The sequence below is a fragment of the Macaca fascicularis genome, chromosome 19 (genome assembly GCF_037993035.2).
Source record: "Macaca fascicularis isolate 582-1 chromosome 19, T2T-MFA8v1.1".
Lineage (NCBI taxonomy): Eukaryota > Metazoa > Chordata > Mammalia > Primates > Cercopithecidae > Macaca > Macaca fascicularis.
The window spans coordinates 42,843,796-42,866,826 of record NC_088393.1 but is presented as its reverse complement, the minus strand read 5'-3'; the positions used below and the strand labels follow the sequence as shown (position 1 = coordinate 42,866,826).

General features: G+C 52.0%; 1 protein-coding gene and 1 long non-coding RNA gene across 3 annotated transcripts; both read right to left on the bottom strand.

Moving 5' to 3' along the window:
• Positions 1-587: 587 nt before the first annotated feature.
• On the bottom strand, positions 588-3,255 carry LOC141409083 (uncharacterized). Its single transcript, XR_012427462.1, has 2 exons — positions 2,870-3,255; positions 588-948 (listed from the first exon to the last, which is right to left on the bottom strand). It is a non-coding gene; the product is annotated as an uncharacterized lncRNA (long non-coding RNA).
• Positions 3,256-4,373: 1,118 nt separating this feature from the next.
• On the bottom strand, positions 4,374-15,449 carry HAUS5 (HAUS augmin like complex subunit 5). Of its 2 annotated transcripts, XM_015441833.4 has the most exons (19): positions 15,305-15,449; positions 14,390-14,452; positions 14,282-14,314; positions 14,126-14,150; positions 13,110-13,215; positions 12,871-13,030; positions 11,116-11,185; positions 10,942-11,024; positions 10,432-10,489; positions 10,149-10,273; positions 9,881-9,944; positions 9,647-9,777; positions 9,297-9,459; positions 8,825-8,905; positions 8,582-8,727; positions 8,218-8,329; positions 8,014-8,146; positions 5,546-5,678; positions 4,374-5,396 (listed from the first exon to the last, which is right to left on the bottom strand). In XM_015441833.4, exons 1-19 carry the CDS (start codon positions 15,400-15,402, stop codon positions 5,279-5,281), a joined length of 1,902 nt encoding a protein of 633 aa, XP_015297319.3. In that variant the 5' UTR covers positions 15,403-15,449; the 3' UTR covers positions 4,374-5,278. The 2 variants fall into 2 exon arrangements, 1 of the variants encoding a protein (XP_015297319.3); XR_012427461.1 differs by lacking the exon at positions 8,218-8,329.
• Between the last annotated feature and the right edge of the window lie 7,582 nt (positions 15,450-23,031).

Below are 23,031 nucleotides of genomic sequence, written 5' to 3'. Positions count from 1 at the left end.
AGCGAAGCAAAGTCAGTTGGGCCCATCCCCAATGTGGAATCTGGACCTTTGAGAACGCAGGAAACTTCGGAGGACCGTCCTGTGCCACCGCGGAGCCTGCGCCGGAAGTTTAAAAAGACGCTAAAGTCTGCGTCAACCCCAGCATTGGGCAAGGCTGGGAGGCCTGGGGTCCCCTATCCTGGAGTAGGTTGACACCCGACCTGTGGTTCCCACGAAGACCAGAGACGCCCAGGAGGAAGCGCCTGACCCGGGCTTCCTGGACGACAGCTGAAGACTTTTGAGGAGGCTGTTCAGTGTGGGAGTCAAGGCCCAGAGACTAGTGCAACTCAGAGGAGCACGTCCGTGGGCTTGGTCCCTGTCCTTTCTTGGGCCACAGCTGACCCTTTTTTTTTTTTTCTTTTTATCCCCGTAGCCCTCACAAGTGTTTTATTCTGAGTATTTTCAAACATGCACATTAGGGGGAATAGTATAACGAACTCTTAAGTACTTCTCAAACGCTACCAATATTCAACACGTCTGGATTTCACTTGATCTAGTCTTCTCTTTGTCACGCGCATCCGTGTGAAGAGAGCACCAATTGGGCAGACTTTGTGTGGGCAACAAGGCTGTTTATTTCACCTGGGTGCAGGCGGACTGAGTCCGAAAAAGGAGTCAGCAAAGATTGGTGGGATTATCATTAGTTCTTACAGGTTTGGGATAGGCGTACAAAGTACATTCTCAAGGGCGGGGAGAATGTTACAAAGTACCTTAAGGGCAGGGGAGAATGTTACAAAGTACCTTTTTAAGGGCAGGGGAGAATATTACAAAGTACCTTCTTAAAGGTGGGCGGAGAATATATCGTTTCAGTTAGGGTGGGGTAGGAACAAATCACAATGGTGGAATGTCATCAGTTAAGGCTATTTTCACTTTTGTGGATCTTCAGTTGCTTCAAGCCATCTGGATGTATACCTGCAGGTCACAGGGGATATGATGGCTTAGCTTGGGCTCAGAGGTCTGACACTCTTATTTTGTATTTTAATTTTAATTTATGTATTTGTTTTGAGACAGTCTGGCTGTCACCCAGGCTGCAGTGCAGGTGCCATCTCAGCTCACTGCAACCTCCACCTCCCGGGTTCAGTCTATTCTCCTGCCCCGGCTTCTGGAGTAGCTGGGATTACAGGCTTGTGCCTCCATGCCTGGCTCATTTTTGTATTTTTAGAGGAGATGGGGTTTCACCATGTTGACCAGGGTGGTCTCGAATTCCTGACCTCAAGTGATCTGTCCACCTCAGCTTCCCAAAGTGCTGGGATTACAGGCGTGAGCCACCATGCCTGGCCTTTTATTTTTGTTGTTATTTTTTGAGACAGCCCAATCAACCTTTCCCCTAATAGTTTTAGTAGCCCTTCATCATCATTACTTGTATCCATCACTTAATTAATTCATGGCAAATAGTGGTTTTTGAATTCTAGTATTTTCTCTTAAGTTATTAGTTGTGATTCTTCCATAAATAACCTCTTCATCAGAAATTTGGTTACTTAGGCCGGGCACAGTGGCTCACACCTATAATCCCAGCACTCTGGGAGGCTGAGGCGGGCAGATTATCTGAGGTCAGGAGTTCGAGACCAGATTGGCCAACATGGCGAAACCCGGTCTCTAGTAAAAATACAAAAATTAGCTGGGCATGGTGGCACGCTCCTGTAATCCCAGCTACTTGGGAGGCTGAAGCAGGGGAATCACTTGAACCCAGGAGGCACAGGTTGCAGTGAGCCAAAATCTCACCACTGCCCTCCAGCCTGGGCGACAGCACGAGACCCTGTCTCAAAAAAACAAACAAACAAACAAAAAAATTGGTTACTTGTACGTATAAGAAAAATAGAGAACATGCTTCTTTTATTTTATATATAAAATTTTTCAAAATAATGAATGGGTGCCTAGTATTCTTCAAAGGTGATTTCAATGAGGTATATGAGTATCAACATGAACTTACAGATTCAGGCATATTTGATGTGCTTCAAACCACTGTGGTTCTTTTTACTGCTCAACATGCCCCACCTTTGGCCAGTGAGAGCCCTTCAGACTGGCTCCTGAATTCCTTTGACTTGGCCACAGTAGTCTTGGAGGACTTCTTTGCTTCCTGGCACAAAATATCCTGTACACATTTTGCACATTTCTTGCCCCAGACCTAGAATCGGCTGTTTTCACAAGAGTCCCTAGTTCTTAGTCAGAAATGGCACTTAAGAGACCACAGTCGGCCGGGCGCGGTGGCTCAAGCCTGTAATCCCAGCACTTTGGGAGGCCGAGGCGGGCGGATCACGAGGTCAGGAGATCGAGACCATCCTGGCTGACATGGTGAAACCCCGTCTCTACTAAAAAATACAAAAAACTAGCCGGGCGAGGTGGCGGGCGCCTGTAGTCCCAGCTACTGGGGAGGCTGAGGCAGGAGAATTGCGTGAACCCGGGAGGCGGAGCTTGCAGTGAGCTGAGATCCGGCCACTGCACTCCAGCCTGGGCAGCAGAGCGAGACTCCGTCTCAAAAAAAAAAAAAAAAAAAAAAGAGACCACAGTCTGTACACTAGTGCTGCTCAGTTACTGGGGTGTCATTATATTTAGACCTTTTCAGGGGACTTAACCAGGGAAATATATATTTTTTAGAAAGAGGAAAATCATGACTTTATTCTGATATTTCCAGTTCATATGAAAGACTACAGGTGTTTACTTCTTTGAGTTTATATTTGTTATCTTTTTTCATTCACACTAAAAATCTCGGTCCCCAATGACATTATATCACTACTTATTTGCTTTAGTATGTAATTTCAAAAAATATAAGGTAGAATCTCAAAATTTAAACGGTCTATTTTATCAAAATAAAAATGCCAGTGTTATTACTAACAATGTGACTACCGTATGAAGTTGAAGATTTTGTTGAGTTCAGTTGAAGGTGGGGGCTGGGAACTGTGATGAGGAGAGAGAGGAGGAGCAGGAACACTAAGGACTGTGCGTGGGAAAGCCAACATGGAAAGGCTGGGAAATAGCAACCAGGGGCAGGAGGAAAGCTGGGAGAGTGAAGGGGCTCTGGAGGCCAACAGAGGAGTTGTGTGAGAGATGGACAGCAAGGTTTAAGATCATAAAGCTGCCAAACTTCCAAATTTGAAAACTTACTGCAACACCAGTAAAACTACCATCTGTGCCTGTTTTTCTTCTGGGGTCAGGCAAATTAAATCTAATGTTCACTTAATTTGGGGAAAAAAAATTACCGAGATAGGGGAAACCGTAATCCCAGTAGGCAAAGATTTGGGAGGCAGAGGCGGCAGAATCACTTGAGGCCAGGAGTTGGAGAGCAGCCTGGCCAACATGGTAAAGTTCCGACTCTACAAAAAATACAAATATTAGCCAGACATGGTGGCAGGTGCCTGTAATTCCAGCTATTCAGGAGGCTGAGACATGAGAATTGCTTGAATCCAGGAGGCAGAGGGTGCAGTGAGCTGAGTTCGTGCCACTGCACTTCAGCCTGGGCAACAGAGCCAGATTCTGTCTCAAAAAAAAAAAAAAGAAAGAAAAAGAGCACCTAAGAGCATCCAGCCGTTTCAGATATGACCATGTGGTTGGGTGTGGTGACTCACGCCTGTAATCCTAGCACTTTGGGAGGCTGAGGCTGGCGGATCACTAGAGGTCAGGAGTTCAAGACCAGTCTGGCCAACATGATGAAACCCCGTCCGTACTAAAAGTATGAAAGTGAGCTGGGCATGGTGGTGCGTGCCTGTAATTCTAGCTACTGGGGAGGCCGAGGCATGAGAATGGCTTGAACCTGGGAGGCGGAGGTTGCAGTGAGCTGAGATGACACCACTGCACTCCAACTTGGGCAAGAGAGTGAGACTCCATCTCAAAAACAAAAACAAAAACAAAAGAAAACAAAAACAGATATGACAATGTATCACAAGCCTTTCTATTAAGCTACTGTGGGAATGGCACATGGAGGGTTAAATACAAAGCAGTTCTGGAAAGAAGCCAGATATAATCCAATTAAACATGGACATTTAGCGCATAAAAAGGTGGCATATCAAAAGCATAAGGCTTTGCTTTATAAATGGAGTAACCCATGCAGTGAAATGCACAGGCCTTAAGACTACAGCTAGATGAGCTCTGACAAATCTCTATACCTGCATCACCTCCGCTGCTCTCAACACAGCACATTCCCATCAGCTAGGACATTTCTGTGTCTCCTCCTCAGTTGATCCCAGCCGCCCACCTTCCCTCAGAGGCAACTGCCACTCTGACTAGGAATTTCAGTAAGTGCTACTAGGATATATGTAAAATAAGACAAAATTGGATCCATGTGCTAGGATAAATTCCAAATGGCTGATTTACATGTAAAAAAAGAAACTATACAAACTAGAAGGCATTCTCATCTTTTAATACATTCCTTATCCCCAACCTATACTGTCCACCTCTATGGCCCTTATTCCAGCACATCCTGGCTCAGGGTCTTTGCATGTGCTGTTGCCTTGAGCTGCAAGCTCTTCCTCAGCCACCCCATTGCTCCTGCTCACCCCTTGATGGAGTGTGATCTGGGCAGTGTGGCACTCAATTCAAATCACACCTCCCACCCCCTGCTGGATTTCCCACCCAGCAGTTAACCTGCAGCATACTACATGTATATTTTCCTTTTTTTTGTTTTTTTTTTTGAGACGGAGTCTCGCTCTGTCGCCCAGGCTGGAGTGCAGTGGCCGGATCTCAGCTCACTGCAAGCTCCGCCTCCCGGGTTCATGCCATTCTCCTGCCTCAGCCTCCTGAGTAGCTGGGACTACAGGCGTCCGCCACATCGCCCGGCTAGTTTTTTGTATTTTTTTTTTTTTAGTAGAGACGGGGTTTCACCGTGTTAGCCAGGATGGTCTCGATCTCCTGACCTCGTGATCCACCCGTCTCGGCCTCCCAAGTGCCGGGATTACAGGCTTGAGCCACCGCGCCCGGCCTACATGTATATTTTCCTTATCTTGTAAACTCCGTCTCCCTGCCCTAGAACTCAACTGCTGGAAGACAGGGTCTTCTGGCTTTTTGTTCAGTGTGGACTCCCCAGCGCTTAGAGGAGGTGCTCAATTACTTTTTGCTGAGAATAAAAGTGATGAAAGGACAGGGGCCAGGGAGCTGAGCGGGGCAACAGAACAGCACGTGAGGGGACTGCAGGTGCGGGTGGGGATGACGGCCGAGGAATCCTGGCGCCGCTTTCTTCCAAATGTCCTGGGGGAGGTGAGGTGTTGGGGTGAACAGTGTCAAGTTCTCGGCTTCTGTTTGAACACTCTCTTCAGCTGCACAGCTTCTGCAGGACCCCCTGGGCCTGAACCCAGCGCAGCCGCCACTGGGGCAGGGACAGGCCCTGGCAGAGCTCCTCAGAGAGGGCGGCCTGGCCTGGCTGCTCCCACCTGGGGAAGGGCATGGCATCAAAGAGAAGGCTTGGCCCTCCAGACCCTCGCTGGCCTCCCCGCAAAACCATGGCCTGCTCCTTTTCACCAGCCCCCCGGCTTGAGTCCTGACTTTTCTGTTTCCCACCCACAGCACGTTCCCCTCTCACCAGTCCCCCACGATCCCCTGCAGCTCAGGGATTCGCTCCAGCGCCTGTTTCAGCAGCTTCTCCAGCCTCTTCAGAGCCTGCCCCAGGTTCTCTTTCTGCTGTTTTTCCTGGGATGCCTGGATCTGCAGCAGCTCTGAGGGTGAGAAAGCCGGGAGGCAGCTTTGAGTCCTCTGGCTCGCTGGTACCTTACAGCAATGAGTCCCCAAGTCTCCAGTCCCCTAGTCTTGACCTCAGCATTTCCCACAAACTAATGATGAGTCTGTCTCCTCTTCCCAGCCTGGAAGTCCCCTTCTGAGGGACCGCCCTTGAGATGAGGACCTGTCCCTCCTCCCAGGTTCTCATCTTAAGGGCAGTCCACACCATCCCCCCGGCCCCACCCAGGCCTCCTTCTGGATGCTTTCCTCCCTACCCCTGAGAGTCCATCAATCTCCATGGCCTGTCCGCTCAGTCTTCTGAGCGTTTCTTCCTCTCCTCTGCTCCAGGCCTCGGTCTCCTGCTCTGGCTTACCCTCTGCACTATACACAGGGATCTTCCTGAAGCCTAAATCTGATGCTCTCCCTCCTGTCTGGAACCCTCCAAGGTTCTCCAGTACCCCCAAGGCAGAGTCCAAGCTCTTCAGTAGGTATTTGAGTTTCATGATGTGGCAAAACCTGGCCGATCCCCAGGGCCCACAGTAGAGAGCATCTTTCCTCCTGGAGGCCCTTCCAACACTCCTCGCCCCAAGGCTTCCTCCTCCACCTGCTCTAGCTTCACGATAGTGGTGCTTTCCTCTGGGACTGGGACTGGGCCTACTCCCTCTCCATGTGTGCAGAACAGGCCCAGCTCAGCAAGTGTCGACGAGCAGCGTGATCAGACAAGCTGGGCCTGAATCCTGACCCCATCCCATCCCTGCCCTGTGACCTTGCTCACGACACTGGCTCTTTCTTCAGCTCCGTCTGCTGTCAGGTGGAATTACTGGAGCTGTAGGCTAGTGGGGCAGAGGGCCGGGAGAACTCTGGGGATGGGACCCTTAGGGCTTGCTAAGAGGTTGAAGCTGGTGGGGGTGGGGGGATTAGGGAGATGGGGAAATTCAGGATGACTCCTGGGTTTCTGGGTACAGCACTTGGATGAGGAGGGTGAGATAATTTAACAAGGGAGGAAACAAGAAGAGGAGGAACAAAATTGTTCTTTGGAGTAGAGAGAACCAGGAGTTCCATGATAGATGTGTAGCGTTCAAGATGCCCATGATTACAAGAAATATATAATTAGCCAAGCATGGTGGTGCATGCCTGTGGTCCCAGCTACTCGGGAGGCTGAGGTAGGAGGATGGCTTCAGCCCAGGAGGTTGAGGCTGCAGTAAGCCGGGATGGCACCACTGCACTCCAGCCTGGGTGACAGAATGAGACCTTGTCTCAAAAAAACAAAAGCAAAACCAAAAAACGCATGAGGTGGGCAGAGGGCACGGTGGGCCAAAGGCATGGTAGGCAGAGGCTGAGGTGGGCAGAGGCCATGGTGGGCAGAGGCCGTGCAGGGTCTGGGGCTGCTCTCATTGCTCCTGCACACTGCTCCCTCCCCTCGTGGAGAAGTGGAGGGCAGGGGGCCCCAAACTCAGAGGCTGGAACACAGTCTCTTCCTCCAGTGCTGCTGGCACTGCCAGTTCATTTCTCATCAATTCTCCTCTTCCATGTATTTATCCTTTCATTCTTTACTCTTTACTTCCATCCTGGGGAAACCCCTGGGGTGGGGACCTTTCTCCTCACTCCCCATCAAGCCATCTGGGCCGGCACCTGGCAGACACCCAGTGAGTATCTGGTGAGTGAATCCAGGAATTAACGAACTTCTCTCACCTTCAGTATCCTCATCTGTAAACTGGGGGTCTTAAAGTCCCTTTCCTCATGGTCATGACTCCAAGAGACTGTGTGTGTACACAGACAATGATGCTAATCACACTGGAGACACAGGGTGCTTACTGCATAGCAGGCAGTGTTCAGTGCCCTGTGCGGGTCCCCTGCCTGAATCTGCCCAGCACCTCGGTAAGACATTGCTTTATGCTTACTCCACTGAAGAGGAAGCTAAGGCACGGGCAGGCCGCACAGTTAGGAAGACACAGGGCAGAGAGGATTCCCAGGCTTTGAACTGCTGAGGTATACTACGTGATGGTGATGAATGAACACGTGGAAAGTCGACGGGCAGTGTGGCTTAGTGGTTGGGAGCACGGACCCATTTCACACCACCTGGATTCAAATTCCAGCTTTGCCATTTGGGCAACCTACTAACCTCTGCGTCTTAGTTCCCTTCTCTGTAGAATGGAGAGAACAGCAGCACTTACCTCATGGGACTGCTGTGCAGATGAAAGAAGGGAGACTGTTTAAAGCCCTTAGCACACAGTGGACACTGTGTAAGCAACGGGGTTGCTGGTAAGGACTCGTGGAGGCTGTTGGTAGTGGGAATGGGCGGGGAGGCTGGATGGGGCGGCAGGGCAGGCCTACCCTGGGTGGGAGGGCCCGGCGGCAGGCTGGTCTTCATGTGGAGCAGATCCCAGCACCAGAGGCTCTGCTGGTCCTGCAGGAACAGAAGGTCCTGGCGAAGAGAGGCAGCTGCCGGCAGGAGCAGCTCCGAGGCCTGGAAGGGGAGGGAAGGATAGTCATCTGGGGCGGGGCTGGGGAGACAGGTCACAGGAGACAGGCACTCACCTTCCCTGGGGGCAGCCCCAGCTTGTGGCTCAGTGCTATGAAGCTGGAGCCCCTTGGGGATGCGGGGTGCAGGTGGTGGATGGATGGGAGGACTGTGGGCAGGGGCTTCAACCTAGGGGTGGGGAGAAGTCTGGGTTGGGTGGGTACTGAGAAGAGGCCTTGGGTTTTGGAGCTCTGGGGACCCAGGAATTTCAAGGTGGGTCTGGGGCCTAGGATGCCAAGACCAGGGCTGCCGACCCAAGGGTGAGGTCTGGCAGCCTGGGAACACTGGGGGTCTGGGGTTATCTTTTTTGAGGAGGTTCAGGGAGCGACAGTCACCCATGGCAGGGGATGCAGGGCAGGGATGGGGCGGCCCCAGTCTCACTCTCCAGGGCTGTGCCGCAGCAGGGTGCCCAACAGAATGTGAGGCAAATGCCGGACTTCCTCCTCCAGACAGCGCAGCAGCTCCCGGCTCTGCGGTGCCACTGCCTCAGATGTAGGGACCACCTTTCGCTGGACCAGAGATACCACCTGCGGGGAAGGCGAGGGATGGGTGGGGCAGCCCACCACCCAGCCCCATCTTGGCAGATCCAGCCCTACCCAGACCTCAGCCCAACGCCCATCTCACCTCCCCTGGGCTCCGGCACAGGCGGGTCTTGCTGGCTGAGTTTCCCTTGATGAGCAGGCGGATCTGTTCCTGGGTCTCCTCCTGAGGAACCAGGATACCCTGAGATTCACTCCTCCAAGCTCCCAGCCTTAGTGCGCCTCTCTACTTAGGTCCTGCTTCTGCCTGGGAGTCTCACCTGGGCTCTTGCCTAGGACGCCCAGTTCTTAATTTTTAAGTGACAGCATTCTTTTTTTTTTTTAAGTGACAGCATCTTGCTCTGTCACCCAGGCTGGAGTGCAGTGGTGTGATCATACCTCACTTCAGCCTTGAACTCCTGGGCTCAGGTGATCCTCCCACCTCAGCCTCCCAAGGTGCTGGAACCACAGGCATGTGCTACCACACTGGGCTTAGGTCCAGTTCTTAGCCAGTTTTCAAGCCTCCCCTCTGGCCCTCCACAAGGCCCCGCCACCTCTTCCCAGGCCCAGCCTCTCACCACCAGCTGGCGCCAGTGCAGGATCCGCTGCTGTTTGGCCTGTAGCTCCCTCAGCAGGAGCTGCCGATGCCCGGCTGCATCCTCCAGCTCCTGGCTCTGAGCGCGCAGGGCCTTGAGCTCCGCCCACAGGCCACAGCCCCGAAGCCCCAGTATCAGCACTTGCCTGCAGGGCAAGCGGAGGAGAGCAAAGGACAGCAGGGCAACTGAGCCACACAAGGGACCATAAACCAGGGAGAGAAACCACAGGGAGAGGAGACAGGGATGGGAGTCACAGGGGCTGAAAAAGTCCAATGGGCTGAGACGCTCAGAAGCGAGACAGCCTAGAGGCCCCTGCTTGGGGAGCCCCTCACCTCTCACTGGATCCCAGGACGCGTCTCTCCATCTCTTCCATCAGGCCCTGGAGGCGCTGGGTCAGGACTTGCCGCTCCTTCAGAAGGGCACTCCGCTGGGAGACCAGCACACCCACAGTCCGCCAGCCCTCCTGCAAGGGGGGTACAGAGTCAGGGTACACCCAGGGCATGATCCATGGGTGAGGGGATTGAGGAAGTCTTGGAATGCGGTGGGGAGGCGAGCCCTGGGGTCACCTGGATGAGATGAACCATGGACGGCAGGGTCTGGCTGGAGTCTGACTGGTCCGGGGCCTGGGGTCTGGGGTGGGGAAAGAGCTGCTGAGGGAGCCGTGCAGTGGCCTTGCCTTGGTACTCGAGGGTGGCCAGTGTCAGTCCTGCCACCCCACTGGGCAGTGGGTTTCAGTTCCACCCCGTCAGCAGGTGGCTGGGCCAGGTCCTGAGGCTATCCCAGCTCACCCACTCACGCGGCCTTCCCCAACTGTAGGGATACCCTGCCCCACACCTGGATATCTCTGTATCGCCAAGCCCATCCCCACTGCACAGGGACCGAATCTCTGCCTCCCGCTCTGCAGCCAGGTGCTCCAAGGCAGCCAGGATGTGGCCCGGGGGGTGGTTTGTCAGCAGCATCTAGTGGGAGGGAGGGTGAAGTCAGGGCAGGATCGGGGCAGGGCTGTGAGCTGAGACCCCATGGGAATGGGGCTGTCGTCAAGAGTTAGGTCCTGGCACCCTAAGTTTTGATCATGGGGCGGGAGGCTGTGCCTTTCCTGAGAGCCCTGCCCTCTCACCTCCGCAGAGCTCAGCCACTGCTGGTAGGAAGTGCCAAAGTGGTCTTCATGAGGGGTTCTGTAGGGTTGGGTAAGGGGACAGAAAATGTTACAAGACACGTCAATTATCCTCTAGTTATCACCACCGCCCTATAAGGTAGGGGCTGTCATCGTCCCTGTGCCTGTTAGACTTGAGTTCCCCAATTATACCAACCTGCTGGCCTTGGGGCCTTTACATGGGTTGTTCATCTGGACACTCTCTGGACCCTTCACCCCAGCTGAGCCTCCTCACCAAAGAACCTCTCCCCTCCCTACCTTCTTAGCTGGGAAAGGCACTGCCTCTGGGTGCCCAGAGCCTCTCAGGCCTCCTCACTCCCCCAACAGCCCTGACCACCTGACTGTCACTGTGATGAGTCTGTCCCCTTCTATAGAACGTAGCCCAGAAGCTCAGTGTCTGAGGAATTAGTAAGAGACACCCTCCTCTTAAAACCCAGGTTCTTTGCAGGGTCTCTGGGGGCTAGGGACACTCACAGGAGGCTGCCTCTCTTGGCCTGGGGAAGCAGGAGGTTCTGCAGGAACTGGGCCCGGAGGGTGCAGGCTGTTCGAACATCACGCTAGGGAGAAGAGGAAGGGACCTGAGGGGGACCCTGGCGTCTGCCTGACTCCAGGCTCCCTGCCCCTTCTCCCATGATCGGGGACTCTTACCAGGACCACAGGCTCCAGGCCCAGAGCTGCTGATGTGAGGGATCCAAAGGTCACATCTACTTTGGCTTTCCTGGAGGGAGAAGTGCAGTTGGGGCTGGGGTCCCTGGGAAAACAGATGTCTGTGCCCCATCTCTTCTCACTGCCAGCAAGGCCAGTCAGAGGAACCACTAAGCCTAGATCCCGGAAGCCGTCTCCAGATTAGGCCACTGTCACCTCCCAGCTGGAATATCGCATTAGCCTCTCCACTGCTCTTGCCCCATGAGACTGTTCTCCACCCAGGAGTCAATGATCCTGTTAAAACCCGAGGAAGATCATGTCCCTGCTCAGATGCCTCCAAAATAATGTGATGTTTCCCCAGCACATTCAGAATAACAATGGGCGCAGTGTGGGGGCTCATGCCTGTACCCCAGTGCTTTGGGAGGCCGAGGTGGGCAGATCACTTGAGGTCAGGAGTTCAAGACCAGCCTGGGCAACATGGTGAAACCCCGTCTCTACTAAAAATACAAAAATTAGTCGAGCACAGTGGCATGCGCCTATAATCCCAGCTACTGGGGAGGCAGAGGCAGGAGAATGGTGTGAACCCGGGAGGCAGAGGTTGCAGTGAGCTGCCACTGCACTCCAGCCTGGGCAACAGAACCAGACTCTGTCTCAAAAAAAAAAAAAAAAAAAAACAACAACAACAAAACCCCAGAACAATAACAACAGTTAACAGGCACTTTTCTAAGCACTTCATATGATTGAGTCCACCTAACGATCATGCCTACCCGATAAGCTTGGTATTAATGTTATCTCCATTCCACAGATCTTAGAATCTGAGGCACACAGAAGTTAAATACCTTGCCCAAGGTCACCCAATTTTTTTTTTTTTCAAATGGAGTTTTGCTCTCGTAGCCCAGGCTGGAGTGCAGTGGCACGATCTCAGCTCACTGCAACCTCTTTTTCCCGGGTTCAAGTGATTCTCCTGCCTCAGTCTCCCGAATAGCTGGGACTACAGGCATGCACCACCACACCCGACTAATTTTTGTCGGCTGGTTTCAAACTCCTGACCTCAAGTGATCCGCCTGCCTCGGCCTCCCAAAGTTCTGGGATTACAGGTGTGAGCACCGCACCCAGCCTAAGGTCACTCAATTTTAAGTGGCCAAGCCAGGGCACGAATCAGTCTCAGGGCAAAATCGCAACACATCATCCACAGTTCTCTGTCCACTCCTCCAACTTCACCTCCTCAGGTTCTCAGTCTTGCCTGAGAAACTCGAGCTGACATTGGCCCCTGGCTGCTCTTCCTGCATGCTGAGCACGCTGCCTCTGCTCTTGCTATTCCCTCTGCACAGAAATTCCTCTCCCAGTTCAATGTTACCTCCTCAGAGGCCTTCCCTCGCTAGGGCAGCATCTCCCTCTCCCTTCTATTACAGGCTTTTCTTCACAGCACTCATCTCTACCAGAAATGATAGGGTCTGTTTGGTTCCTAGTTTACTATCTGTCTTCTCCGTGTCACAGTGTAAGCTCCAGGAGGGCAAGGACTTGTTCTCTGTTTGTGGCTGTTTCCCCAGAGCTGGTGTTCTAGGTATACAGCTGTTATTCTAGGCACTGGAAATATAAGTGACTGAGATGACAAAACCTCCTGGCCTCATGGACCTTCCATCCTAATGGTGGGAGTTGAGAATTCTGGAACCCAAGAAGGGATCGGGGCAGAGCCCTGAGGTCTCTAAGAGAATGTCTGGCTGCCCAGCCTGGTGAGGGTGGGTCCCTGAGGCCCACCTCTCCATGTCCTGCAGGCGCCTCAGTTGATTCTGCAGCCGCTGCATGGGATCTCGGAGCCTATGCTGCTGTCTTCGCATGGCCCCAGCTTGGGCCCGGAGGAGGAGAGCTCGACGCTGGGTGTCTTGAGTGTGCTGAAGTGCCTGCTCCATGGCTGTGTCTGTAGGAGGAACAAGGGTGGCCATCAGCACCTTTCCCGGCCCACATTCTGTTGCCCATTTTCTGGCCCCATGGCTCACCCTGAGCCTCAGTGTCTCGCTCCATCAGCTCCAGGCTCTGGTCGAGCTCCTGGATTTCTGCCCGCAGGCGGGTCACGGTAGCTTCCAGCTCTAACTTCCGACGGACCTGGGAGGATCAGATTCAGGGTGAGATGCACGGTCTGATCGGGGTTCAGCCTGGCCTGTCTTTTGGGGGTACCAGGCTCCTCAACTGGTGGCAAAGGGTTTTTGCTCAGCAGTTTCTGTGTCTGACGCAGAAGCATTAGGGTACTGGCTCCCTCCTTCCTCTTAGGATTGTCTTACCCATACTTCCAGCCTGTTTCCTGTTTCCTGTCTGTGCTGATGACAACCACATCTTTGTCCTAGTATTGATCTCTTCCTGGAGCCCTGCACCTAGAAGTCCCAAGGACTCCTGGAAGCCTCCCCTCAGGTGTCATATGAGCCTCTTACACCCACTAGGTCCTACACTGGCCTCAGCATCTCTCCCAAACCTGTCCCTTCATCTCTTCTCAGCAGCTTTGATGCCACATATCCATGTCCCACCTCTCTGCCCCCAGCTAATACTATCTCTTTATATTTTTTTCTTTTTTTGGACAGAGTCTCACTGCATTGCCCAGGCTGGAGTGCAGTGGAGCGATCTCGGCTCACTGCAACCTCTGCCTCCCAGGTTCAAGCAATTCTCCTGCCTCAGCCTCCCAAGTAGACAGGATTACAGGTGTGCACCACCACACCTGGCTAATTTTTTATTTTTAGTAGAGATGGGGCTTTACCATGTTGGACAGGCTGGTCTCGAACTCCTGACCTCAGGTGATCCGCCCGCTTCAGCCTCCCAAAGTGCTGGGATAACAGGTGTAAGCCACTGCTCCCAGCTGAGCTAATGCTATCTCCACTGGACTTTAAGCCCTATGAGGATGGGGATCAGGGCTATCTTGTGACCCATTGTCCCCAGCATCACCCAGCACCTGGTTGGGCTTAGAGCAGGAGATCTACAAATCATTTTTCGGATGAAAGAGAATCTTGCAGCATATGCTTCTTACCTGTGGACTGTCCTGGTGGCCATACCTAGGAAAATGAGACCAGAGTCAGTGGATGAGTGGGGCTTCCAGTGGGGAGGGCAACAGGTGTGATGCTGTGGTGAGGACAGGGCTAGATGGGAGTGGGGATAGGAAGGGATAGCTTTAAGAAGCAGTTACCAGAGTAGGTTTCCTCGGATCTTCTTGACAGTCCTACAGTGCAGAGGAAAAAAGAGGAGTTACTACGGACCTCACCTGTGCCCCCTCCCCTACTCTAGCCCAACTTACCTCTGACTGTGCACATGCTGCAAGATGTAGGCCCAGATGTCAGCCCCCTGGCCCAGACACAGCCTGTGGGGACAGTGTGTAAGCGTATGCCTGGGGCAGCACACAGGGTGTGGGATCCTCATTCCCAAGGTGATGGTGGTAGGGAGTCTTTATTAGGGAGTTCTCACTTCTTGGGGAGGGAAGGCCCAAACTTTTTTTTTTTTTTTTTTTTTTAGGGACAGAGTCTCGCTCTGTTACCCAGGCTGGAGTGCAGTGGTATGATCATAGCTCCCTGCAGCCTTAACCTTCTGGGCTCATGCGATCCTCTCACCTCAGCCTCCAGAACAGCTAGGACTACAGGCAGGCACCACTACACCCGGCTAATTGGTAAAACATTATTTTTGTAGGGACTGGATCTTTGCACTAAGTATGGTGGTATTCTCATTCCCCGGGAAGGCGGGGGTGGGGGATGGGGGGTGGGGGTGGGGGTGAGTGGCGAGGGCTCCCTTTCTCCTGGGAGAGGGTTATCCAGTCACATTCAGAGGTGGAGGTGGGGGATGTACTGCCAGGAAGTGCCATCTCATGGCCAGATGTGGGGCATCACTCCTACAGATTCAATCCCGATGGGGTGGCCACGGCTAACTCCTGAGTGTCCTTTTTGGTTGGGGTAAGGGTGGGAAGGGGAGGTGCTGCGGGGACAGCCTCACCCTGGAGATCCTATTTCCATACGGAGAGGGATCTTCACTAACTCGTGGAGGATTCTCACCAGTGCTAGGGACCTCACTCTGGGAAGCCTCCCAGGGCAGGGAGCCCTCAGTAACTCGGGTCACTTTCGATGGGGAACGGGGGGTCGAGTCCTCAATGAGGGGTGGAGATCTCACTCCCGGAGACTCAATCTCCAGGGTGGGGAGTCCTCACTCCAGGAGCGGTCCTCACCTGCGCAGCGTCGATTCCCGGGCTCGGGCTGCCACGGGCACCCCCATCTCTTCGGCCGCCCAGCAACTCAGTTCCCGCGCTTCCCGCGCTAGCTCCATGACAGCGCCACAGCTGCGCCACCGCCTCCCTCAGCCTCTTCAAGTGTGGCGCCCGCCTCTGACGTCACGGACGCGCCAACAGGACGTCATCGGTTGCCGGGCAGACAGCGGGCTCCGGCGCTGCGTAGTAACCTTAGCGTGGTAAGGTTGGGTCTTGCAGCGCTCACTCTTCCCAGGTGGGTCTCCTTGAGTGGAAATGAAAAGGGCGTGGAGAGCCGGCGGCCCCGCCCGCCTTCCCTCGTTCTCTCGCTCACTACCAGCTAACCCGAAAGAGGCAAAAGAGTCCTTGATGCTTCCCTTTATTTTCTTCTTCTTCTTTTAATTAAACATTTTTATTTTAGGCCGGGCGCGGTGGCTCAAGCCTGTAATCCCAGCACTTTGGGAGGCCGAGACGGGCGGATCACAAGGTCAGGAGATCGAGACCATCCTGGCTAACACGGTGAAACCCCGTCTCTACTAAAAAATACAAAAAACTAGCCGGGCGAGGTGGCGGGCGCCTGTAGTCCCAGCTACTCGGGAGGCTGAGGCAGGAGAATGGCGTGAACCCGGGAGGCGGAGCTTGCAGTGAGCTGAGATCCGGCCACTGCACTCCAGCCTGGGCGGCAGAGCGAGACTCTGTCTCAAAAAAAAAACAAAAACAAAAAAACAACATTTTTATTTTAATAGAGATGGGATCTCACTATGTTGCCCAGGCTAGTCTCAGCTTCTGGGCTCTTGAACTCCTGGGCTAAAGCGATCCTCCCGCCTCAGCCTCCCAAAGTGTTGGGATTACAGGTGTGAGCCACCGTGCCCGCCCCCTTTATTTTGTTGACAAAATGGGACTTGCAGCCTAGGAGGACTGGAACCAGGGAATGAGATCCTGGACTTACTGCTCTTTGATTTCAGAAACAGGTGTCCCATGTCTGAGTGGAGGGTAGGGGCAGATAGTATGACCCTAACATTTCCCTGGCATGCATTTTCCCATTCATTTGTGCTTACCATTCCATAAACTCAGGGAGCTGACTCTGTGCTGGGTGATGCTGGGGACAACATGGTGACCACGACAGCCCTTGTCCCTATTGTACAGAGCTCACAGTTCAGTGGGGAGACAGACACACCACCAGGTAGGGATGGTAAAAATAAGCAGCAGGGGTGGGTCAGTTTGGGACACAGCAGGTGTGAGAGGTCTGCGGGATGCCCAGAAAGCAGTAGGGCTGGAGTTCTGGCGAGCCTGCTGGGCCCCGTCAGAGAGCTGAATGCGCTGTGGGCATCAGTATGAGACCAGAGCAGAGGAAGACGGGCCCTGAGGAAAGGCAGTATTTATGGAACTTTCACTCAGCGGGCTTGCCTAGGCCATCACTTTCTCCTTGGTGTCCAGTTCAGAGCCTGGCTTTCGAAATAGTTGTTGAATTAGGCCGGGCATCGTGTTTCACGCCTGTAATCCCGCACTTGAGAGGCTGAGGTGGAAAAATCATTTGAGGTCAGGAGTTCGAGACCAGCCTGCCCAATATCGTGGAACCCTGTCTACAAAAAATACAAAAATTAGCTGGGCATGGTGGCTTGCGCCTGTAGTCCCAGCTACTCCACTCAGGAGGCTAAGGCAGGAGAATCGCTTGAACTCAGGAGGTAGAGGTTGCAGTGAGCCAAGGTCCCGCCACTGCATTCCAGCCTGGGTGATAGAGCAAGACTGTGTCTCAAAAATAAATAGTTTTTGAGTCAGCAAGTGGGGAAAGATGGTGGAGTGAGACTAGAGCTGGGTACCCAGGGAGGAGGCTGGAGCAGGATGAGGGATGGAGGGTGAGGACAGTTGCTGGGCCAGGGTGGGGCTGTGGGGAAGGAAGGAGGAGGCAGAGTAAATGGGTCATAAGTTTGATGAACTGGAAGAAGGGAGGGGATTCAGGGTGAGGCTCAGGGCTCTGGCCCAGGGATTGGATGGGGTGGACTTTGAAACAGGGACCTGTGAGGAACAGTTGTTTTGGGAGAGATGCTGAGGACAGCGTGGAGTCTCGGGAGTGTGAGGAGCCAGGGAGACATCCAAAGGGCGCCTCAGGTCTCTGACCTAGGGGACAATGATCAGCACTGAGATAGGTGTGCAGGAGAAGCTGAAGCCAGCTTCACACACCTGTCAAGGATTGAGAGGCAGAAGAGAGTGCCATGGGCTGATGCAATCCTGGTGGGCTTCCTGGAGGAAGGATTGCCAGCTGTGACTCCTGGATGTCTGGTTTCTTAACAGCTGCCATTTCCCCCAGATATGCCCATTCTTCTACCTGTGTAGAGAATTTTTTTTTTGCTATTTTTTAAGAAAATCAATTAGGCACCACATCTGCCTTGGGTCTATGAGCTTTTCAGGGGACTCTGAATGTGTTTGAGACCTTTAAAACATGTTAAGAGAATGAGGTCGGGTGCAGTGACCTGTGCCTGTAATCCCAGCACTTTGGCAGGTCAAGGCGGGAGGATTGCTCGAGCCTAGGAGTTTGAAACTAGTCTGGGCAACATAGAGAGACCCCATCTCTAAAAAAAAAATTTTTTTTTAAGTTAGGTGAGTGTGGTGGCGTGTGCTGGTGGTCCCAGTTACTTGGGAGGCTGAGGCTGATGCGGGAAGACCACTTGAGCCAGAGTTCAGAGGCTGCAGTGAGCTAGGATTGTGCCCCTGCACTCCAGCCTGGGCAACAGAGCAAGACCCTGTCTGAAAAAAAAAAACAAAAAACAAAAAAAAAAAACAAAGAATGAAAAGACGAGTCACAGACTAAGAGAAAATATTTGCAAAACACTTATAAAGGAGTATCTAAAATACATAAATAACTCTTAAGACAACAATAATTGGCTGGCCACAGTGGCTCACACCTATAATTCCAGCACTTTGGGAGACCCGGGTGGGAGGATTGTTTGAGCTCAGGAGTTTGAGACCAGCCTGGGCAATATAGCGAGACCCCATCTTTACACAAGAAAAAGAAATTAGCCAGGCATGGTGGTGTCCGCCTGTGGTCCCAGCTTCTTGGGAGGCTGAGGCAGGAGGATGGCTTGAACGCAGGAGTTTGAGACTGCAGTGAGCTGTGATTATGCCACTGCACTCCAGCCTGGGTGACAGAGCAAGACCTTGTCTCAAAAAACAAAGCAGGCTGGGTGCAGTGGGTCATGCCTGTAATCCTAGTACTTTGGGAGGCCGAGGCAGGTGGATCACTTGAGGTCACGAGTTGGAGACTAGCCTGGCCAACATGGTGAAACCCTGTCTCTACTAAAAATACAAAAATTAGCTGGGCATGGTGGCAGGCACCTGTAATCCCGGCTACTCGGAAGGCTGAGGCATGAGAATCGCTTGAACTTGGGAGGCAGAGGTTGCAGTGAGCCAAGATCGTGCCACCGCACCCCAGCCTGGGCGACAGAGTGAAACTCAGTCTCAAAGAAAAGGAAAAAAAACAAAAAAACAAAAAAAAAAAACAAAAGCAAAACAAAGAAAATAAACCAGCTACATAAGCATTCTACTTTTAAAGGATATGAGCTCTTCTTTTCCATACACTTTGTGAACTGGCATAATTTTATTACTTCTTTGGTTCATTACCAGCATGTTAGTAAGCTTTGGCAGAAACATAAGATCAGTTTGCCTAAGAAACTGTTTTTACCCTATTGGCTATCTACATTCTTTTTTTTTCTTTTTCTTTTTCTTTTTCTTTTTTTTTTTTTTTTTTTGACAGATCCTCACTCTGTTGCCCAGGCTGGAGTGCAGTGGCGCAATCTCGGCTCACTGCAACCTCTGCCTCCCAGGTTCAAACAATTCTGCCTCAGCTTCCTGAGTAGCTGGGATGACAGGCATACGCCACCATGCCTGGCTAATTTTTGTATTTTTAGTAAAGATGGGGTTTCGCCATGCTGGCCAGGCTGGTCTCGAACTCTTGACCTCAGGTGATCCGCCTGCCTTGGCCTCCCAAAGTGTTGGGATTACAGGCGTGAGCCACGACGCCCAGCCTGGCTATCTACATTCTATTTCATGTATGATGTGGCTGTATATTTATATGTTTGAACCAATGATAGTAGGTTATCAAAACATATTAGTGCCACTAAGTTGGTATACAACCCCCACTGCTAAATTTGACTGGCTTAAAAAAATATGTGTGGTGGGCAATGTATTAGTCCATTTTCATACTGCTATGAAGAAATATCCAAGAATGGGTAATTTATAAAGAAAACGAGGTTTAATGGACTCACAGTGGAGCATAGGTACATCTTACACGGCTGCAGGCAAGACAGCATGTGCAGTGGAACTGCCCTTTATAAAAATCAGATCTTGCCGGGCGTGGTAGCTCACGCCTGTAATCCCAGCACTTTGGGAGGCTGAGGTGGGTGGATCACGAGGTCAGGAGATCGAGACCATCCTAGCTAACACGTCTCTACTAAAAATGCAAAAAATTAGCTGGGTGTGGTGGTGCACACCTGTAGTCCCAGCTACTCGGAGGCTAAGGCAGGAGAATGGCGTGAACCCGGGAGGCGGAGCTTGCAGTGAGCAGAGATCATGTCACTGCACTCCAGCCTGGGCGACAAAGCGAGACTCCGTCTCAAAAAAATAAAATAAAAATAAAAATAAAAAAAGATAATAATAAAATAAAAATCAGATCTCATGAGACTTACTCGAGATCACGAGAACAGCATGGGAAAAACCCACCCCCGTGATTCAATTGCCTCCCAGTGCGTCCTTCCCATGAAATGTGAGGATTATGGGAGTTACAATTCAAGATGAGATTTGGGTGGTGACACAGCCAAACCATATCAGACAAAGAGTGTGGTCATGGTGGGCTGTTGTTGGTCTTGGGTGCCTGGCATCTTAGTTCTCTCTGTCTGTCTGGGAGGCCATCATCTCCCCAGATAAAACCCTCCTCACACTCTCAAGGAAGATGGCAGTTATGAAATCTCACAGCCTCCCTTGTAGCCAGGGCTCCAGCCTAGCCTATCTGGTTTTTCTTTTCTTTTCTTTTTTTTTTTTTTGAGATGGAGTTTCGCTCTGTTGCCCAGGCTGGAGTGCAGAGCTGCGATCTCGGCTCACTGCAACCTCCGCCCCTGGGTTCAAGCGATTCTCCTGCCTCAGCCTCTCTAGTACCTGGGACTACAGGCATGCATGACTGTGCCCAGCGAATTTTTGTATTTTTAGTAGACACAGGGTTTTGCCATGTTGGCCAGGCTGGTCTTAAACTCCTGACCTTAGGTGATCCGCCTGCCTCGGCCTCCCAAAGTGCTGGGATTACAGGTGTGGGCCACCGTGCCTGCCCTGTTTTAACCTAGTTGTTCCTACACCTGATTCATCTTTTTTTTTTTTTTTTTTTTTTGAGACTGAGTCTCGCTTTGTTGCTCAGGCTGGAGTGCAATGGCACAATCTCGGCTCACTGCAACCTCCGCTTCCTGGGTTCAAGTGATTCTCCGGCCTCAACCTCCCGAGTAGCTGGGATTACAGGCACCCGCCATCATGCCCGGCTAATTTTTGTTTTTTTTTTTTTTTTTGAGACGGAGTCTCGCTCTGTAGCCCAGGCTGGAGTGCAGTGGCCGGATCTCAGCTCACTGCAAGCTCCGCCTCCCGGGTTCACGCCATTCTCCGGCCTCAGCCTCCCGAGTAGCTGGGACTACAGGCGCTGCCATCTCGCCCGGCTATTTTTTGTATTTCTTAGTAGAGATGGGGTTTCACCGTGTTAGCCAGGATGGTCTCGATCTCCTGACCTCGTGATCCGCCCATCTCGGCCTCCCAAAGTGCTGGGATTACAGGCTTGAGCCACCCACCGCGCCCGGCCTAATTTTGGTATTTTTGTAGAGATGGGGGTTTCACCATGTTCGCCAGGCTGGTCTTGAACTCCTGACCTCAGGTGATCCACCCACCTCGGCTTCCCAAAGTGCTGGGATTACAGGCGTGAGGCACCGCGCCCGACCACACCTGATTCATTCTTATTTCTTTTTTCGGTAAGTGGACACATTTTATCAAAAGATTCAAATACCTCTTAAATTATCAAGAATATAATTGCAGACCAGAAAACAATAAAGATTGGATAATAAAGACTGGTGTAAAAAAAAAAAAAAAGTAATGGCCACTTCCACTTCTAAAAATGGAGGAATAGGGACCAGATGAAACAGTCTGAAACAATTTAAAAATGGGACAAAGTGTTGGCAACAATAGACTTGAAGACATTGGTTCTTAGGCAATAAACGACCATGGTCCCTCAGAAAAGGAAGACAAGGTGAGCCCTAAGATTGCCCTAGCTTGCCCTAGCTTACTGCCTGGAAAACGTTTCCAGGCTTAGGGCAAGGAGCAGGGACCCGGATGGAGCCCGCAGTCTCCCCAGGTTGGGATAATGGAGCTAAGAGTCCAGAGAAGCTGAGGCAGCTTGAGTTCACGGGCAAGGTACTGGAGAGGAGGGAACAGCACAGGGAGAGAACTCCAGAGATCTGCGGAGGATCCCCTCAAGTGATCAGTGGAGTGCTGACAAATACATAAATAGATGTGGGTTAGGAAATTATCTGAGGGTGGAGAAAGTGCCATCAGAAAATAGTAGAGGGAACAATCTCCAGAGCCCACAGAGGGCCACGGAAAGTGGATGTTCATAATCCTGTGGGCACTGGGTAGAGGAGCTGGCCTCAGCAGCAGCGAAAGGTTAGCCCTAGACCAGTGGTCCCCAATCTTTTGAGCACCAGGGACTGGTTTCATGGAAGACAATTTTTCCACAGTCTGGGGGACAGAGGGTGGGAGCACTGGATGGTTTCGGGATGAAAGTGTTCCACTTCAGGTCGTGAGGCATTATATTTTCTCTCTCTCTCTCCTGTTTTTTTGAGGTGGAGTCTCCCTCTTTCACCCAGGCTGGAGTGCAGTAGCATGATCCCAGCTCACCACAATCTTTGCCTCCGGGGTTCAAGCGATTCTCCTGCCTCAGCCTCTTGAGTAGCTGGGATTACAGGCGCCCGCTACCACGCCCAGCTAATTTTTGTATTTTTAATAGAGACAGGGTTGCACCATGTTGGCCAGACTAGTCTCGAACTTCTGACCTTAAGTGATCAGCCCGTCTCAGCCTCCCAAAGTGCTGGGATGACAGGCGTGAGCCACCATGTCCCGTCTAGGCATTAGATTCTCATAAGGAGTATGCAATCTAGATCCTTCATATGCGCAGTTCACAATAGGGTTCGTGCTCCTGTGAGAATCTAATGCCATTCTGAACTGGCAGGAGGTGGAGCTCAGACGGTGATGCTCGCCCATACGCCACTCACCTCCTGCTGTGCAGCCTGGTTTCTAACAGGTCATGGACTGGTATTGTTTCATGGCTTGGGGTTTGGAGACCCCTGCCCCTGCCCTAGATGAAATACTTCTCTGATGCTAACTGACCATGCTTAAAAGCAAGGCCCAAAAGGATCAAGCTATTATTTAGCTGCATTCCATAACAAAATTCAATAATATGTATAGAGACAAAAAAAAAAAAAATCCAGCATCCAACACTGTAAGATTAACAATATCTGATGTCAGTAAAAAATTGTAAGGCAATGGCCGGGCGTGGTGGCTCATGCCTGTAATCCCAGCAGTTTGGGAGGTCGAGGTGGAAAGATTGTTTGAGGCTAGGAATTTGAGACCAACCTGGGCACCACAGCAAGACCTTGTCTCTATTAAAAATTAAAAAAAAAAAAAAATAG

What these genes read in the sequence shown, in the direction of transcription:
- HAUS5 (XM_015441833.4), bottom strand. Translation starts at nt 15,402, where the DNA reads ATGGAGCTAGCGCGGGAAGCGCGGGAACTGAGTTGCTGGGCGGCCGAA. An exon ending in GCCTGGAGCCTGTGGTCCTG is followed by an intron (nt 11,025 to 11,115) that starts GTAAGAGTCCCC and finishes TCTTCTCCCTAG; the next exon opens with CGTGATGTTCGAACAGCCTG. An exon ending in TGCACTGGCGCCAGCTGGTG is followed by an intron (nt 8,906 to 9,296) that starts GTGAGAGGCTGG and finishes CTGGTTCCTCAG; the next exon opens with GAGGAGACCCAGGAACAGAT.